The sequence below is a fragment of the Uranotaenia lowii genome, unplaced genomic scaffold, assembly GCF_029784155.1.
Source record: "Uranotaenia lowii strain MFRU-FL unplaced genomic scaffold, ASM2978415v1 HiC_scaffold_792, whole genome shotgun sequence".
Taxonomy (NCBI): domain Eukaryota; kingdom Metazoa; phylum Arthropoda; class Insecta; order Diptera; family Culicidae; genus Uranotaenia; species Uranotaenia lowii.
In genome coordinates this window covers 1-18,302 of record NW_026598747.1, presented here as the reverse complement: position 1 = coordinate 18,302, position 18,302 = coordinate 1, and the positions used below count along the sequence as shown (strand labels likewise).

Below are 18,302 nucleotides of genomic sequence, written 5' to 3'. Positions count from 1 at the left end.
AGTGTTTTTTTTTCAAAATCATTTGGATTTATGAAAACTTAACTCGAACAATGTAAAGTTGTCTATAATTTATCGTTCACCCAGAATGTTGCTCACGCTACATCGTACTACCCCAGATGGCAGCAGCGCAGCTTCGAAAGAGCGGATTTACTGACAAAGTTAAAAAACCTTGTGATCTAATAACCTTGGTTGTTCCTAACTTCACAGCGGTGGTTTAGCGTGTAATTTTTGCGAGTTCAAATTTTGAGTAATTTTTTATTCTAATTGAGCAACGCGATGTAAACATGCAAATGATTCATTTGACTTATAAGACCCTCAATTTCAGCATCCTATTGGGGAAGAAACAATTCACAAATTCAATTTCCAGTATCTTGCATATTATATTTATTGAAGACTTACCTTCAGCAGAGAATGTTTGCCGTATAATTCCATTTTCACATCAGATTATCCACACCCGGATGCAAAAAGCCAATAATTTCCAAAATGGCGATGAAGAAATACCAATTTTATCAACCGTTTTGTGGTTAACGCTCGAGAACTGCCGAAATGGTTAAAATTCTTTCTAGAAATATAATTGAAAAATAACCAAATTGGCGGTTTTGAAGCAAAATCAGTAAAATGGTTATTTAAGAATCATAAATGGTTCTAAAAAAATGAGCGTGTAAGGATTTCTTTTGACGGTCATATTAATTTATACTTTTTCAAATCCGAAAGCTGCGATAGACGAATTCGATAAAGTTCTGCAGATTCTGAAACATTCGATAGTAAAAATATGGTAAGTTTGGGAAGAACTTGTATGGGCAATTTACAGATTCTCTAAATCTTACTACAGGCTTTCATCACCAACGATGTGACCCCAGACGATGAAACGCGGGAGTTGTTATTCGATAAGCACGTAGAATATATCGCAAACCATGGCAATGACAAAAATGACTACGTAGGTTTTTGTGATCTTTCTTATTTCTAAATCTGATAAGAATATTTCCATTTACAGGAATACTGTATGACGGAGTTTCTTCGTATGTCAGGAATTTATTGGGGCGTGACTGGTCTAGACCTGATGCACAAACTTGATCGCCTTAAAAAGGAGGAGATAATTGATTTTATCAGAAAATGCCAGTGCCCTGTGACGGGAGGGATTTCGGCTTGCGAAGGCCACGATCCTCATCTCCTGTATACACTGAGCGCGATACAAATCCTGTGTATTTACGATTGCATCAACGAGATCGACCTGGAAGGGGTGGCACGTTACGTGGCTTCGCTGCAACAACTGGATGGAAGTTTCTTCGGAGACAAATGGGGCGAAGTAGATACTCGATTTTCTTTTTGTGCCGTTGCAATTCTAAGACTAATTGTGAGTCAAGGTCGAATAGATTTACGAACTATTTTTAATATGATTGTCTCGTTTCGATTCCAGAACAAGATGGATGTCATTGATATAGACAAAGCCGTTACCTTCGTAGTTTCCTGTTGTAATTCGGATGGCGGTTTTGGTTCCAAACCAAATGCGGAAAGCCATGCTGGCTTGATCTATTGCTGCGTTGGCTTTCTTTCGATTACCAAACAGCTCCACCGATTGGACTGTGAGAAACTTGCTTGGTGGTTATGCGAGAGGCAGCTGCCTAGTGGAGGACTCAATGGAAGACCCGAAAAGTTACCGGATGTTTGCTACTCCTGGTGGGTTTTGGCATCATTGACCATAATGGGACGCTTGCATTGGATCAGTGCGGAGAAGCTGAAAAAATTCATTCTTTCCTGCCAGGACAGTGAAACTGGTGGATTTTCCGATCGAACTGGGAATATGCCGGACATATTCCATACCCTTTTCGGTCTGGGTGCCCTTTCACTGCTTGGAGACAAGAGGCTGAAAGCGGTTAACCCAACCTTCTGTATGCCACAATATGTTATCGACCGATTGACCGTAAATCCGGAATCGATTCTTCTCTAAATAATAAATAAAACCCAGCTTTAATAACGTGCCAATAGTTTTTTATTAAATAAAAAATACTCAGTATTTATTTTAAATAAATTATATATTGAACTGCTGTATGCTAACCGGATGAATTTGAGAAATAGTGCTAAACGAGAACATTTAATGTTAAAATTTCAATAATAATAATAAATTTTAGAGACCTTTTAACCTTGAGAGGTCATTCGGGTCTGATTTCTGTAATAATTTTTTTACAATTGTCTTAATGGTTTTCGTATGTCTCCTTGGATATTACTGCCTACTTGCTACTATTCGCAAGACTGTCCCATATGCATTTTCGTCATTTTTCAGTTTATCTCAAAAATCGTTCAAATACAGTTAGTTCTTCAATTTAAACTAAAATCTTTCATAACTTTGTTCTCAACATATGTGAAAAAATACCAAGTCATGCCTGTCCCATATGAAATATACCCACAAAGCTGTCCCATATGTATATTTTTACAGAATGCTTTAAATTTGCTCCTCTAATTTACGTTAATTTTACAAATATTCATACAATATGTGCAACAAAATAAGCATTCATTGAAATTACGAAAGTTAGACTAGATAAAACAGTACAGTAAAGTCAAAAATAACAATTTCCATAATTTTTACAAGCTAAGTTTAGCCTAATGGGTAAATTCCACCAAAATGTTTTTTTTTTAAATTTCGCATGAGGCTTTTTGAATTGTTCGTTGTAAAACTTGGAAAATAGTAAGCTACAAAGCCATATTTTTTTAGGTTTTTGTCATGCTGTTACTTGCTGCTTGGACTTTCATAAAATCTATGAACCAAAATACGCGTAGATGGTAGCACACGCGTAGGTCATATTGTATTGGTATTTCTCATTAAATATTTGCAGCTAAGATGCTTCGCTTTTTCTGATTCAGCATTAATTCAATTTGAAGATTTTTGTAGTTTATCTGAAAAGATAATCGACCTAAAAACTTTCCAAAAGATGAAGGTACATGTTGTTTTATTAATGAAACGTTGTTATTCATTTTATTTTAGACCCAGTTCTTACGATAAACATACGTTATCTTTACCTAAATATGTCATAAACATCATTTCAATATTATTTTCATCAGTAAACAACCAGTAAAAGTTAATAATACAGCGCAGATAGAGAATCAAATGATCAACTGACAAAAGAAATGCCAAATATGGGACCGCCTTGCGGGTACATTTAATACGCATGCGAAATATACTCGCAAGGCTGTCCCATCATTATTTTCTCCTCTGCATCAACAACTTCCAAAGCAAAAAAAAAACATTGGACGAAATTCTACAACAATAATTATCTTAATATCTGTGAAGAAAGAAATAGAAAAGGTAAAGTTGTAGCAGTATACATAGGCAATTTAAATTTTGTACCACCTTGATACCGTTTGACATTGCCGCTACGAATGTGTTTGTACAATGAACCTCACTATCATCATTCTTTTGTTAACCGCCAAACGAGACAGTCATAATAAAAATCTATTAAACCAACGCCGCGTTCTTTATTGCGTTTTAAGGCAAACGTGCCTGGTTCTTCGATTGAATCCCCTACAGAATTTTCAGAAGTGGGATACGGATTGAAAATGTCTGAGAACGAACGCGATGGTAACGGCTACGATACGACCGACGGCCAATCCGAGGAAGACTTCCCGGGTTTCGATAACAACGCTGGAGCTGTAGGCGGGCCGAAAAGCGGGAATCCCGATCGGGGCTACGCCACCGCATCAACAACAACACGCGACGATTTGATGGTTATGTTGATGCAACGATTGCTCTTGGAACACGACAGAAGGAACGCTTCGGCTCCTATAGTTAACGAACGAGAACGTAACCTGCACCCGGAGGAAGTCAACAAGCTCATCCCAGTTTTTTCGAACGGAAAGGAAGTTGAGAAATGGTGTCGTAACGTTAACCATTTTCGTCAACTCTACCACTGGTCGGACCAAACAACGCTTCTTTATGCCACCTGTCGCCTGGAAGGTGCTGCTATGGAGTGGTACAAAAGTGTTCAAACGGATATACTTGATTGGACACAATTTCAACAAGGGATCAAGACAGCTTTTCCGGACAACGAAAACGAAGCCGAAGTACATCTTGCGATGGCAACAATCAGCAAGAGGAAAGATGAAAGCTACGAACATTATGTTTTCAAGGCGGAGGCGTTGGCATCAAGGACAAATATGAGCAACAAAGCAAAGGTAACCTATATCATCCGAGGCTTATCTTTGGACCCGTTGTATGAGCGAGTGGCTGGAACAAAATTCGAAACAAGCCTGGAATTACTCAACCACATCCGTTTTTGTGAGGCCAACAACCAAGTCCGGCGAAATAGAGAACCGATGAACAGCAGCAAACTGGCTCGACCCGTAGCGGAACCAATCACAACTTCCGCACAATCTTCAGCAGAACAACGTATCCGAAAGTGCTTCAACTGCAACAAATTGGGGCATCTTTCGGCACAATGTCCCTTGCCACAGCGAGTCCCTCGGTGCGTGAGATGCCAAAAAACTGGACACGAAGCTAACCAATGCACACAACAACAACAGCACCCAAGACCACAGCAGCAGATCCGTTCGCAAATCGCTTGTTTGGAAGAGCGAACACCTACACCTGTCAACGAGTTTCCAATCGACGACGACGGACACATTCGGGCCGGTACCCTAGATGACGAGCAGCTGGACCTTCTTCTCGATACTGGTAGTGAGGTGAGCCTTTTAAAGATTAAATTTATTCGTAGCGGTACTAAATTAAATCCAGTTAGGAAGGATATGATCCTGGTAGGATTGAACAGTATTCCTGTTCAAACATTAGGAACTTTTACGACAGCCATAGCTTGTGATTCAAATCGTTATCTTGTTGATTTTATGATAGTCCCAAATGAAACAATGAGAGTAGATGGTCTACTGGGCCGAAAGTTTCTTAAAGCAAACGGTATCAAAAAAATTAGAATTAGGGAAAGGCATTCGTTACCTAAAACGGCTAACTTCGATCTAGCTTTGATGTCAGCGGTCTACAATAACGAGAGTGATCTTGCGTCTTACATACAGGGCTATGCAAATGAACTAAATATTGGGGATAACAGTGAAACTCGTGCTAGAACAAAAGATATTGAACAGCTTTTCAAGATATCATACCTCGAAAGACAGCGTCCCGCTGAACCTTTAGTGAAATATTGTTGTGAAGTTAGACTGAAGGAAGATAAAGTTTTTCACGCAACGCCACAACGGCTATCAGTGTTCGAACGTTTGGAATTGGATAAAATGATTCGTGAGCTACTTGACAGTGGCGTCATTCGTGAAAGTTCTTCTCCCTATTCCAGTCGAGTGGTACTTACCAAAAAGAAAAATGGTTCTTATCGTTTGTGTGTCAACTTCCGAGCATTGAATAAGTTAGTACAACGTGATCATTTTCCGATCCCAATAATCGAGGATCAAATTATGAAACTGGCGAACAAGCGCTTTTTCACGTCTTTGGATTTAAAGAATGGATTTTTCCATGTGGAAATTGAAGAAGGTTCTCGGAAGTATTTCTCATTCGTAGTAGAAGGAGCTCAATATGAATACACACGAATGCCCTTCGGGTACTGCAACGCTCCTGAGATCTTTGTCAGGTACATCAGTGCTGTCCTTGCAGACTTAATTAAGTCGGGGGATCTGATCGTTTTCTTCGATGATATATTGCTTGCAACTGACAGTATAGAACGGCACTTAGACAGGCTTGAGGTATTATTTAAAACCCTGTCCGACAATCACGTTGAATTAAATCTTGCAAAGTGTCATTTCTTAAAAACCGAAATCGAGTATCTAGGCTATCAGGTCTCTTTCAATAAGCTTCAACCTTCACATAAACATGTGGAGGCAGTGCGATCCATACCGACCCCTAACTCAACGAAGAGTCTACAGCAGTTCGTGGGCCTAGCGAGCTACTTTCGAAAGTTTATCCCTGGATTTTCAAAGATCGCATCCCCTCTATACGATCTTCTCAAGAAAGATGTCCCTTTCGAGTTTACTCGCGATCATGAAGCTGCATTCAACAAATTGCAAGCTATTTTGGTAAGCAAGCCTGTTCTTGGTATTTACTGTCCCTATGCCGAGACACAACTACACACCGATGCGTCATCTAACGGGTTCGGAGCTATACTCATGCAACGGTCGTCAGAATCCAGCAGCTTTCACCCAATAATGTTTTTCAGTAAAAGAGCAAGTCCAGCTGAAAGCAAGCTTCACTCGTTTGAATTAGAAACGCTTGCTATAGTCTACAGCCTACAAAGATTTCGTAATTATCTTTTCGGTTTGCGCTTTCAAATTGTTACCGACTGCAGTGCTTTACAATTGACACTAAATAAAAAAGAACTCAACCCAAAAATCGCTCGATGGTCAATCTACATAGACCAATTTGACTTCGACATAGTTCACCGATCAGGCGATAGGATGAAACACGTTGATGCTCTATCTAGATTATACAATGTCGAAGACATTAATTATTCTGGTTTCGATGTGCAGGAGAGTGCGCTCTACGTGAATCAACTGAGAGACGAAGGAATCCAAAAAATAAAAAAAGCCATTTCCGAAGGTCGAAATTCCGAATTCGAGATAGTGGATCAAATAGTGTATAAAATTGACGGAAACCGAAAACAGTTTTATGTGCCACGTTGTATGGAACAATCGGTTATATACAGATACCATAACGAATTGGGTCATTTTGGCATAGACAAAGTAGCCAAAATGATAAAGCGAAATTTCTACGTACCTAAACTCTCCGAAAAACTTTCAAAACACATTAATGAATGTGTAACCTGCATCAACTACAATCCAAAGCACAGAAAGTTGGACGGGTTGTTGCATTTGTACGAGAAACCAGATAAACCGTTTCAGATAATCCATGTTGATCATCTAGGTCCACTAGAAAAAACTAAAGGCAAAAATGTACATATCTTCGCAGTGTGTGACGGTTGCACTAAGTTTGTCAAACTGTACGCTGTAAAAACTACCAACTCTAAGGAGGTCATGAAAAGTTTAAAATCTTACTTCTTTTCATATTCCGTACCTAAGATACTCGTTTCTGATCGCGGTTCGTCTTTCACGTCGAAAGAATTCGAGTCATTTGCAAAGGATCACAATTTTAACCACATATTAGTGGCGACAGCATCCCCGAAATCGAATGGGCAAATAGAACGCTATAATCGTACACTAGTACCATTACTTGCTAAATTAACTGAAGACACCAAAATGCAATGGGACAACGTGCTCTACAAAGCGGAACATCTATTGAATAATAGCTGGAACAGATCTATAGGGGATACTCCGTCCAAGGTGTTGTTCGGCGAATCGCAGAAACTGTCAGTTGAAGATCGCTTCTTGGAGTACATGGAAGAATTGAACAATTCCGAGGTTAGAGACTTACCGAAGATTCGTGAAAGTGCTTCGAAAAACGTGAAACAACTACAAGAGTATAATAAGAAAAACTATGACAAGAAGGTTTTAGTGAAAACTGTCTATCAAGAGGGAGATCTGGTAGTGATAAGAAGTACTAACGTTGTCGGTGAAAATCCTAAATTGAAACCCAAGTATCGTGGCCCTTATGTTGTGCAAAAAGTCCTAGATCACGACAGGTATGTTTTAACTGATGTTGAAGGCTTTCAGGTAACGAATCGTCCTTTCATAGGTATATTTGGCCCTGAAAATATGAAAATGTATAAGCAATCACAAATAGAAATCTAAATTACAGCCGATCAAAATAATGCCTTTTATTACAGGACTAGTAATGTATACAATGTTTAGTCTATTGAGGGCAATAGAAGAGCCAGGAATGGTCGAGCTGTAGCAGTATACATAGGCAATTTAAATTTTGTACCACCTTGATACCGTTTGACATTGCCGCTACGAATGTGTTTGTACAATGAACCTCACTATCATCATTCTTTTGTTAACCGCCAAACGAGACAGTCATAATAAAAATCTATTAAACCAACGCCGCGTTCTTTATTGCGTTTTAAGGCAAACGTGCCTGGTTCTTCGATTGAATCCCCTACAAAGTTTCAACCGAGAAATCCACGAAAGTTTATTAAAATCTTTAAAGACGTTTTTCTCGGTTCGTTATTTTTGCATATGGGACAGACTTGCCGGCAGCGGCAGATTACATGTTGTTAAAGTTTAAAGTCTGTGAAAAATAACCCTATTGTCTCTTATATGCTTAAAGCATGAAGGAAAGCCATCCGATAATGAGCATAACCGAGCCAACTGGAGCGAGTTTACTGAACCTGCGATCCTGGGTAAAGGCGATGTAGTAGCATACGCCACTGAACATCGTGATACCCGATACCAGGAATGTAGCGGTCTGAAAAATAAAGCACGTACAAACATTTTGTAATACCTGTTTGTTAGTGAAAATATCATCTAGTACTCACCAGATAGGGTTTGCGAGCCAATGGAGCCGCAAGTAGGGCAAGGGAGCTCCACATATGGTACCGGTTGGCCGTCTCGAAAACACTTTTCGGATCGCGCTCTTTTTCGTCAGCAGGTTTGAACTGTGTATGCGCTCCGATACCGCCAATGATGATGGCTGTAACACCACTCAGTCCGGCCAACTTCAGGATGTGTCTGTTATGGCCCAGGAGTTTATAAACCGAAGGTAGAGCTTCAACTACCAACTTTTTGCCCTGGTTGGCCACTTGTTCGCTTGCTGCTAGTGTGCTAGACTTGTTTTTCTGATGTTCAACATTGAGTTAAGTGGAGTGAAGAAAAGTACATAAACAAAACGACTTACCGAGGAAAGAACAGACCAAACGCCTTTAGCGATACGATTATCGAAACATACATAATTTATTGCGTTATTGAGGTACATAATGCACAATGTTTTATGAGTTTATTATGAAGAATCTTTCGAAAACTTTTCGTCGAACGATTTTCACAAGCGCAAATTTCCTTTGGTGATAATTTGAATACACTCCTAGAAAACAAACTTCAATTTGGTAGATATAGCATTTTTAATTTTGTACACGACAGTTTGCAATGAGCAATCTAATTTTTAAATGTTATGTATTATATGTTAAACAAAATGAAGTAATTACGAATAAATTGAAATATTTTTCCTTAGACACGGTACTCTATCGTTTTTATCTTGCTGGTAACAACTTATGTGGACTACATGTTCGAAATTTACCTTTTCCTCAAAGCTTGATTTTCGTCTATAATTCTTCTTAATTTCATTTGTCCCTCTCTATCCTCCTTTTTCTTTAAAATAATAAGAAAACGTGTTAAGTTAATCAGAACATTGTAAAGACAAAAAAAAACTTTGGCTCCTTAAAGCCTAAAGGTATGAACCGTTTAAAACAAAGATATTATAAAAAAAAAATTGAACTTTTCGAAAATCCAAATAGTTTATAAGTTTACGATGGCAGCATTAATAAATATGGATTCAGAAAAAGAATTTTGGTCCGGAAACCGTCTAGAAACGGACTGAGATCTAACTAATTTTATTTTGGAATCGGACCAAATTTGGACAGGAAATTCGGACCAATTGTATTGACAGTTTGTTTTTGCATCGCGTCGAGTCTTCAGGAAACTTGTGTCACCAGGGCACTGAATTGGTCCGAGTTTGGTTGGTTTTCTAATCTGTTTTCGGACCGATCCACGGGTTGAACGGATCAAAATCCGACCGATTTTATGGCGTTAATAAATCGAGTCGATTATTCAAGTACAATGTTTCAAATACATCGATCCTTCTCTCTCTTATAATTGAACTAATTAACAAAAAAAATGCTTCATTGATCCAATATGCCTTTCATATAGCCTCAATTTGCCAAATTTCATAACTTTTGATTGCTACTTATCCATTACATGTGTAACCACATATAATAATTCATGTTTTGGCTATGCGGGACACATATTGTTTTATATCCCAAGTAACCATTAAGCCGTATAAAGTGGCCCTTATTCAGTTGTATAGTCGAATATACAAATTGCTAACAAAGCCTGTAAGCTCTATATTCGACTTAAGGGCTGTCCAAAGGCCACTTTTGGCGTGTATTTCGGCCGATATACTGCTTGACCCCACTTTTGAATCACGCCAATGAAGAAATGTCAAAATATTTTTCCAGTGGGTAGAACCCACTGGAAAAAAAAATAAATAAAAAGATGTTTTTATGCGTTTTCCTTTTCCCACAGATTCATTTTGTTTTTCTTTCTCCCTCACACCCGACTTTTTCAACCTTATCTTCAGAAGCTGGACTCGAACTCAGATTGCTTAAAGATTATACATTTAACGGTGACTTTACTGGATGATCCATTGTGTTCATGTTTCAATGAGGAAGAATTTGGTCTACTTAAATGGAGTATTCTGAATGATAACATGAAGGAAAAAAATCGGGGAATTTAAATTTTTCAACTGACTTTTTATTGATAAAAACAATTCGGGACACATATTACACTGAACATTATTCGTTTCAAAATTATAAACTGTTGATACATTTTGGTTTCTTATCCGGCAAAGACTCTGTGATGATTTTTTTAGCCTGGATCGTTTCACTCACTTCTCAACTTCTGGGTAGGAGCCTAGCTATATGCTGGTGGTATCCACACTTCAGCACCATTTCTAAAATCGTCAAATTTTATGCCGAGTTGACTGTCCTCCCTCGAAGAAATCCACGGTAACCTGGTCTAAAGCATCTTCATCGGTTGGTTCGATTTCCTCCCGGAACTGGAAACGGGTTTTTGGGAGAAATTAGTCCACTTGGAAATTCCACTGCAACACCTGTTGGCACCACAAGCTACCGAAAAGTTTCATACTTTGAATCTAGGAAATGAGAACTTCCATTGAAATGTATTTCAATCGCGAAAACTTTTGTAAACAAATATATAATTCCCAGATGTCATGTACAAAGCCGCAAATCGGCATTTACGTTAAGTTCACTGAGCTAATAGTTACAGGGCTTGAAAGCCCTGACGCGCAGCTTAAAAACCAATATACGGCTAATTTTGTTGCTGTCATTCCCACAGTGCCTATAAGCATTTGAAAACATTCTTTTCGGCCTATAAGCACTGAAGTGCTGTTATTTGTCTTTTGTGCGGCTTATTACAGGGCTTAATGGTTTACTGGGATGTTTATCAAATTGCAAAAATCTATATAGGCCGAAAAACTCAATGTGTCGATTTTGTTGAGTGTAGTGGTCATGCTAGGTCCTACTAATCTTTTCTGTCAAAGGGAAGTCGTATTAGTACATCTTCATTCATTGGAACCTAATTTACGCCAATTCCGAATACTTTAGCACGTTCTCCGTCCAATTTTACGTTGACTTGCAAATTTGTAGACAAATTAGACCATTATTCATGAAATGAGAATTGAAAAACCTTCAACATCGATTTTCTCAAAACATATCGGGTGGCTCATAAGACCTAATCAAAACTAACTCTAGAATGGATAAAATCTGAAATAGTTTTAAAGAATTCGGAAATGCTTAGATATGTACGAGAGTGTATGGTAAAACTTATTTTTTGTTTTGTTGGGCTCCGGTCATTCTGTTTTGGTCACGCAACCGGACTCGTGCGATATGCGAGAAACGACGATCGCTTGCTGCGATTGTACAATTTCGTGCAATTTGACGTAGTGATAATTCGGTCCAGAGCTCTTCGGATTGATAACGCAAAAAAAATTGTAAGAACTGTTACCCTGGAAGTGCCGTTACAATGACAACGCTGTTCACGTTGGGAAAGCAGCACTAATTTGAATTGTCATCCAACAAGTGAAAGATAGGCGGCGAGCCAGAGAGCAATGAACATCAAATCTGAATCTGATGATGAAACCCTCCTTCCTCCACCTGGTGTGGACATGGACGATAGTCGTTTTAGAATTCGACCCTATCAACAGATACTGTCTTCCTGTACCGGAGCTTTGATAACATCCACTTTTAGTAAGTATGTACATGTACCCGATATTACCGCTATGGATTTACGCAGTACCTATTTATGCTAAGCAAACTTTGTGTGTACCTACATAGATTCAATCAAAATAATATATTTCGTGATTTGAACAAAAATTTAATTTATGTTTCTCTATAATCCTGTTTAGTGACACCGTTGGATGTGGTCAAAACACGCTTGCAGGCACAACAGAAATTGCTACTGTCGAACAAATGCTATTTGTACTGTAATGGGCTGATGGACCATCTGTGTCCATGTGGGCCAGGAACCGTGTCTGCTGTACAGAAACCGACCCTGCATTTCAGTGGTACTTTGGATGCCTTTGCGAAAATCAGTCGCTATGAGGGTGTTCGATCGTTGTGGTCCGGTTTGAGTCCAACGCTGGTGCTTGCCCTGCCCACAACCATCATCTATTTTGTAGCATATGAACAATTTCGGCTAGGATTGAAAGAACTTTATCTCAAAAGAAAAGGTCAGAATGCAGAATTACCACTATTTTTACCCATGGTGGCCGGAGCAACGGCTCGCGTTTTCGCCGTTTCTATAGTCAATCCACTTGAACTTATTCGTACAAAAATGCAATCTACAAAGTTGAGCTATTCGGAAGTTGGCCAAGGTATTCGTACTATGATCCAAAACCAAGGCATATTGGGAATGTGGAAAGGATTTTTTCCCACTATTCTAAGGGATGTTCCCTTCAGCGGTATCTACTGGACAACGTACGAAACTATTAAGAAACGCAGCCAAGCTACACAACCATCGTTTGGATTCACTTTCGTTGCCGGGGCCATTGCCGGAGGGGTGGCAGCCTTCCTAACAGTACCGTTTGATGTCGTCAAAACTCATCAGCAAATCGAGTTTGGTGAGAGGTTTCTTTATGCTGATAATGGGGAAAAGAAGAAACCTATGCGCAGCACAGGAACATTTGAAACAATGCGTAAAATTTTTATGCGAAACGGTATCAAAGGTTTATTTTCTGGACTCACACCACGACTGGTGAAAGTGGCCCCAGCTTGCGCAATTATGATCGCTTCATTTGAGTATGGGAAAAACTTTTTCTACAACTATAACGTGCGTAAATATTTGGAAAAGGGAGACATTAACCTGACGACTAAAATAGTCGCGCCAGTCTCTAAACACTCTCATCTCTAGGGTGGTGAAGAGTCTTGTGGATAACCAGGTGATTGTTTTTTACTAGGGAAACAACGTGAAGTTCAATATTCATTTTAAGATTTGTTGGAAACAGTAATAAATGCGGCAAATTTAGTTTGAGAAGAGTGCTTGCGCAATATGTAAATAAATCCTCTTATTATCCGATAATATGATTAGGCATGATGCGATATTTGAGCTATAATTCCCAACACGCACGAAAGAAATCCAGCAATAAATTAAGCATTTTTTCGGCAGATCAGTTCACTTGACTTTTAATTGTAAAACTATAATGTTAAAAGCACCGAAAATTAGTAAATTTTTAATTGAATAAGCCAAGGAAAACACCATTGCACAACAAAAAAAATAAAAACTGAATTGATTTTGAAATCATTTGCTGCTCTTAACTCAAATACGGTAAAAAGTTTTGCCCGCAGGTTCAAGTTTCGAAGATATGATAAGAAAAGCAATCTGTAAAATGATGTTAGTGATTATCACCTGATGATTCTTTCAAATTATATCAATCGCAGTAAATGTTTGAGACATTTCGGTTAACCACTGCCGGTTTAGACCGTTTAGACCCAAAGCAACCGCATCCGTGTTCCATTATATCAGTTTCATCTCAACGTTTTTTTTGACCCGGTATAAGAATTGATCCAAAACTGATGAGATTTAGATTCAATTTGACGCAGTTCTAAACCGTTTGACAGTTTCAATGGAACACAAGTGGGATTGCCATGTTTTCACTGACTTGGATCTAACTTCGTTGGTTTAATTCTTGTATAAATAAGACCCGAGAATAGACCACGGATAAAGGTGCTCTAATTTCACATAAACGATCGTCACGGAATTTATTGTTAACCCTCAGAATCCGATCAGTTTGTATAGGTTTGTACATCCATTTTAAATACCTGTCCTTATTATTTGACATTTATGCCAACCATTGTTTGTATACGTTGTACTTGAAGAGTTGGATGGATGCAACTTTTCTAGAAAAATTTACCATTTTTAAGCATTTTGTAGATCCCTTTGGTTCGTAAGTTGTGGTATATCGAGTATTCTATATTGATCAAGGAGTATTAAAAAAAGGGGACTTAAAATTTGTAATCGCTGACAAAAGCGTAATCCTGTTAGCCTTGCAAAAAAATCATCGGTGCATCAAAATTCCAGCTAACCAAAAGGTAAACAGAAAACCGTCCCCTGTATACGGTATCTATCGTACGCCTTAGCGATAACATTAGTTCTCACACAATCGCAGATTCGAAGAAGCATCGGTATCAGTCGAGAGCGAGATCAGTTACGTGTCAGTTTGGCTTGAGATCTGCGAGGCATCGTGCGATTAGTCACCTATTTCATTAAAAGCAGCGCATCATGGGATCAACCGGAAATATGAGGGCTCTGATCTTAGTTGGTGGATATGGAACTCGGCTGAGACCTCTCACGCTGAGCACTCCCAAACCATTAGTGGAATTCGCCAACAAACCGATTCTGCTTCACCAAATAGAGGCTTTGGTTGAGGCGGGTGTCAATGAAGTTATTTTGGCCGTGTCTTACCGGGCCGAGCAGATGGAAGCTGAATTGAAGCAGAAAGTGGAGAAACTGGGTGTCAAATTGATTTTTTCACACGAAACGGAACCCTTGGGCACAGCTGGTCCACTGGCACTAGCTAAAAACATTCTTTCGAAAAGCTCCGAGCCATTTTTCGTGTTGAATTCCGATATCATATGTGATTTTCCCTTCAAGGATCTGGAACAGTTCCATCGTCGTCACGGTCGCGAAGGAACGATTGTTGTGACAAAGGTTGAGGAACCTTCGAAATATGGAGTTGTGCTGTATGCCGACAATGGTTGCATTAAAAATTTCATTGAGAAACCTCAGGAGTTTATCAGCAATAAGATTAACGCTGGGATGTACATTCTGAATCCATCGGTCCTCTCAAGGATTCAACTCAAACCAACTTCGATAGAGAAAGAGGTGTTTCCTCTTATGTGCAACGAGAAGGAACTGTACGCCTTCGAGCTCAATGGATTTTGGATGGACATTGGACAGCCGAGAGACTTCCTAACGGGAATGTGCTTGTATTTAAACTCCCTACGTCAGCGAAACCCCGAGCTACTGTACAGCGGTCCTGCTGGACATGTAGGAAATGTGTTGGTAGATCCAAGTGCCAAAATAGGAGCAGGCTGTCGGATAGGGCCGAATGTAACCATTGGGCCGGATGTCGTTATTGAGGACGGCGTCTGCATCAAGCGTTGTACGATTCTTCAGGGTGCGGTCGTTAAATCCCACTCATGGCTGGAAAGCTGTATCATCGGTTGGCGCTGTTCGGTGGGGCGATGGGTCCGGCTTGAAGGGACAACCGTGCTCGGAGAAGATGTCATTGTGCAAGACGAAATTTACATCAATGGAGGTCAAGTTCTTCCACACAAAAGCATAGGCACCAGTGTCCCCGAGCCGCAAATCATTATGTAGGATTAAGTTTATCCAACCAATCGAATATTTAAATTCGATTACTTTTCCCAAAGCGTGCGTGAATGGCGACGTTAACGAAACCAGCATCTACTAGTTCAGACGATCGGTGTTAAACATATAGATTGGTCAATCCGACTCCATGGTCAGCTATCATTAAATCAATCCGATATCGCTTCTCGGCCTAAGGCGAAAGTGTAGTATCTGTTCTTATAAAAAAAATCGATTAAGTTTGGCTATCAAGTACGTTGCTATTGAGTGTCATCGCAGGATTTTTTTTTATTTTAAAAACTTCATTTCGAACGCATTTACATGATTGGCAATTATTTTCTTTTGAAGAAACTAAAATAGATAATATTTTATTTTTATAAAATGCATTCCAGATGTGTAATAATAAATATGGTTTTCAAATTTGAGTATTGAATCTTTGTTAAGGTATCACATTATTACTTTTCAAGTTATGAATTAGACTAAGCTTATTGATTTCTTTAAAGTTATTCGAATTCTAACATTCAAGCATGGCATGACATGAGTCATTTAGAAAGAAGGTGTTTTTTAAATGACATGTATCATTTTGTCTGAATAGTTTTTTTTCGGGGATTTTAAACTTATTTGATTATTTATTCCGTTTTTCCTGAATATGTGCATCTATTTTCACAGACATTGGCCTAAGCGTGATAAACAATGGCATTGTATTGTATTATTTGACAAAAGAATGCGTTAATTCATCTCAACATGTTTTGTAATAAATGTTTTAATACAATACATTTAGAGTGGCAGAAATAACCTTCAGTTGTTCAAATTTAAACGTAAACTATAATTTGTTAATGATATTATGTCTGATACTCTTCCAGGGAAAAAATATACTGACGAATGAACTTATTTTAATTTTGCTCCACCGGATGTACGAAATATTGAACTTGTTCGTTTTTCTCATAGATGGCGTAAAATACCCACGGCAGCTATATTCTTGAATAATTTTAAAATTATATATGTAATTGATGAATATTTCAAACAAAATTGATACCGATGACGACCAATTTTCGTTATTAAAATTTCAAGGTACATACACATACCCCAGGATTCGCTTTTTGGTAACAGTATAATTCCCGTGCTTCCGAGGTTTGAAAACAACGCTACCACGTTGCCAGCTGCCTCGAATCCAAGTGTAAAATAACCAATGGCCTGTTTGAAACTGAAAAAGTTTGAACAGTTCCTTCAAACAGTCGACGGTTTTGAAAATCCCAAGGTTACGCTAGAACAGTAGTCTCATATCGCTAGTCACATGCTGTATACTATTCAAACCAACTACGATGATCTTGAAGGGAAGTTCGTGCTTGATTTAGGTTGTGGAGCTGGCATGTTGAGTGTGGGTTCAGCATTGCTAGGGGCAGCTCACGTGGTTGGTGTAGAAGTTGATGCTGATGCTATTGAGATATTCAAAAGTAACATTGAAGGATTTGAGCTTGAAAACGTCGATTGCATTCAATGGGATGTCTTAACACTTGAAGATCTTGATTTCAATCGTTTATTTGATACTGTGCTGATGAATCACCTCTTATTCACAACTCCTATCTCTACCTCCCCGCGGTGCCGGCTGGGGTGCAAGTAACCTAAGCGGAGATCGGGTACCCAACCCCGGTGGATGCTTTGGTCGCATGCAGACTGAGAAGGTGGCCGCACGCGTCTGTTCCCCAGGTCAGGGGCGGCGTGCAACAACAACCGAGCGTCTGTTCTCCAGGTCAGGGGCGGCTCAAACAGCGTCTGTCTCGCAGCGAGCGGCTGAACTTATGAAATGCGGCTCCCGCCAGCTAAGTCCAAGATGGCAGCCCCATCGCGGGATAGGGACTTTAGGCTAACAACCTACTGCTCCCGATTTAAAATTGTTACGGAATCCGAAAGAAATGACCGACATACACATTAAACAAATAGGTACATATGTTCACATGACCGTCGCACGCTTACTGGCGCCATCTATGAAAAAGAAAGTAGTTAAGTACACCCATCAGTAACATCATTAACCACTTGTAGATTGTGAGCATGCGCAATAGATAATAGTTTTTGTGTTACTATAGAAACCGGGGCCGTCCAACAAAAATAGTTCAAATACTCAAACGACATTTTCAAGTGGGATCTGATAAAATTTCTTGGGAAACAAACTAGAAAATGGACCAGAACCCAGTTTGGGAAGATCGTGAGATCAAGTTCGACATACCGAACATGTAGGTATTAGAAACATGTCTAATAGAAAAGCTACTTACTCTCAACCGCTCAACAGCTACAAAACGATTCGCGGTGGCGAACGGATTCTGGAGATTTTGGATTCAATCGAGGACACCAAGGGCAATCTGGGAGATCGCGGCCGCCTATTGGTTACCAACCTGCGTGTCATTTGGTACTCGGTAACGTCGAATCGTTTCAGTCTGTCGATAGGTTTCAGCTGTGTCCTCACGATGAACACGAAGACCGTCGTCTCGAAGGTGCGCGGAACCACCCAAGCTCTGCATATTCTCACCGTTGGCAGTAATTCTCGGTTCGAGTTCATCTTCACCAACATGACTATCAACAGTACTAAACATTTTTCAGCTATTTTTGATATCTATAGACTGTATCAAGCATCATTTTTGTATCGGGAGCTTAAACTACGAACTGCCATCGTGAATGGTGGCCAGCTCAATGTTCTAGCCCAGGAACAGGTGTTTAACAGTATCAACGGGGTCTGGAATCTGTCTAGCGATCAGGGTAATTTGGGCATTTTTATCTTCAGTAATGTTCGATTGGTGTGGTTCGCGGAAATG

The 18,302-nt window shown here is 39.4% G+C and overlaps 6 protein-coding genes across 7 annotated transcripts; 5 read left to right on the top strand and 1 right to left on the bottom strand.

Annotated features, from left to right (window-relative positions):
• Window positions 1-620: 620 nt before the first annotated feature.
• On the top strand, window positions 621-1,979 carry LOC129760862 (geranylgeranyl transferase type-2 subunit beta). Its single transcript, XM_055758540.1, has 4 exons — window positions 621-775; window positions 833-937; window positions 995-1,354; window positions 1,418-1,979. The coding sequence occupies exons 1-4, from the start codon at window positions 773-775 to the stop codon at window positions 1,946-1,948; spliced, it is 999 nt and encodes a 332-aa protein (XP_055614515.1). The 5' UTR covers window positions 621-772; the 3' UTR covers window positions 1,949-1,979.
• Window positions 1,980-8,000: 6,021 nt separating this feature from the next.
• LOC129760863 (transmembrane protein 256 homolog) lies at window positions 8,001-8,930 on the bottom strand. The gene is made up of 3 exons (XM_055758541.1): window positions 8,735-8,930; window positions 8,376-8,675; window positions 8,001-8,305 (listed from the first exon to the last, which is right to left on the bottom strand). Exons 1-3 carry the CDS (start codon window positions 8,810-8,812, stop codon window positions 8,162-8,164), a joined length of 522 nt encoding a protein of 173 aa, XP_055614516.1. The 5' UTR covers window positions 8,813-8,930; the 3' UTR covers window positions 8,001-8,161.
• Window positions 8,931-11,212: 2,282 nt separating this feature from the next.
• On the top strand, window positions 11,213-13,297 carry LOC129760864 (probable mitochondrial glutathione transporter SLC25A40). Of its 2 annotated transcripts, none has more exons than XM_055758542.1 (2): window positions 11,213-11,876; window positions 12,035-13,297. In XM_055758542.1, the coding sequence occupies exons 1-2, from the start codon at window positions 11,738-11,740 to the stop codon at window positions 13,036-13,038; spliced, it is 1,143 nt and encodes a 380-aa protein (XP_055614517.1). In that variant the 5' UTR covers window positions 11,213-11,737; the 3' UTR covers window positions 13,039-13,297. The 2 variants fall into 2 exon arrangements, with proteins under 2 accessions (XP_055614517.1, XP_055614518.1); XM_055758543.1 differs by having other exon boundaries at window positions 11,765-11,880.
• A 148-nt stretch (window positions 13,298-13,445) lies between these two features.
• LOC129760865 (mannose-1-phosphate guanyltransferase beta) lies at window positions 13,446-15,920 on the top strand. The gene is made up of 2 exons (XM_055758544.1): window positions 13,446-14,216; window positions 14,294-15,920. The coding sequence occupies exon 2, from the start codon at window positions 14,407-14,409 to the stop codon at window positions 15,505-15,507; it is 1,101 nt and encodes a 366-aa protein (XP_055614519.1). The 5' UTR covers window positions 13,446-14,216; window positions 14,294-14,406; the 3' UTR covers window positions 15,508-15,920.
• A 662-nt stretch (window positions 15,921-16,582) lies between these two features.
• LOC129760867 (rRNA N6-adenosine-methyltransferase METTL5) lies at window positions 16,583-17,131 on the top strand. Its single transcript, XM_055758546.1, is given in 1 exon segment — window positions 16,583-17,131. A coding segment is annotated over 1 exon segment (432 nt). The 5' UTR covers window positions 16,583-16,684; the 3' UTR covers window positions 17,117-17,131.
• A 460-nt stretch (window positions 17,132-17,591) lies between these two features.
• LOC129760866 (Bardet-Biedl syndrome 5 protein homolog) lies at window positions 17,592-18,296 on the top strand (the record flags this gene model as incomplete). Its single annotated transcript, XM_055758545.1, has 2 exons — window positions 17,592-17,726; window positions 17,783-18,296. Coding segments are annotated over exons 1-2 (570 nt in total), but the record flags the coding sequence as incomplete, so codon positions are not given.
• Between the last annotated feature and the right edge of the window lie 6 nt (window positions 18,297-18,302).

Coding starts and splice junctions, on each gene's coding strand:
- LOC129760863 (XM_055758541.1), bottom strand. CDS start 8,812: ATGTACCTCAATAACGCAATAAATTATGTATGTTTCGATAATCGTATC. Junction 8,676..8,734: donor TTTGGTCTGTTCTTTCCTCG/GTAAGTCGTTTT, acceptor GTTGAACATCAG/AAAAACAAGTCTAGCACACT. Junction 8,306..8,375: donor TGGCTCGCAAACCCTATCTG/GTGAGTACTAGA, acceptor TTTATTTTTCAG/ACCGCTACATTCCTGGTATC.
- LOC129760864 (XM_055758542.1), top strand. CDS start 11,738: ATGAACATCAAATCTGAATCTGATGATGAAACCCTCCTTCCTCCACCT. Junction 11,877..12,034: donor TTTGATAACATCCACTTTTA/GTAAGTATGTAC, acceptor AATCCTGTTTAG/TGACACCGTTGGATGTGGTC.
- LOC129760862 (XM_055758540.1), top strand. Junction 938..994: donor GCAATGACAAAAATGACTAC/GTAGGTTTTTGT, acceptor TTCCATTTACAG/GAATACTGTATGACGGAGTT. Junction 1,355..1,417: donor TTGCAATTCTAAGACTAATT/GTGAGTCAAGGT, acceptor TTTCGATTCCAG/AACAAGATGGATGTCATTGA.
- LOC129760865 (XM_055758544.1), top strand. CDS start 14,407: ATGGGATCAACCGGAAATATGAGGGCTCTGATCTTAGTTGGTGGATAT.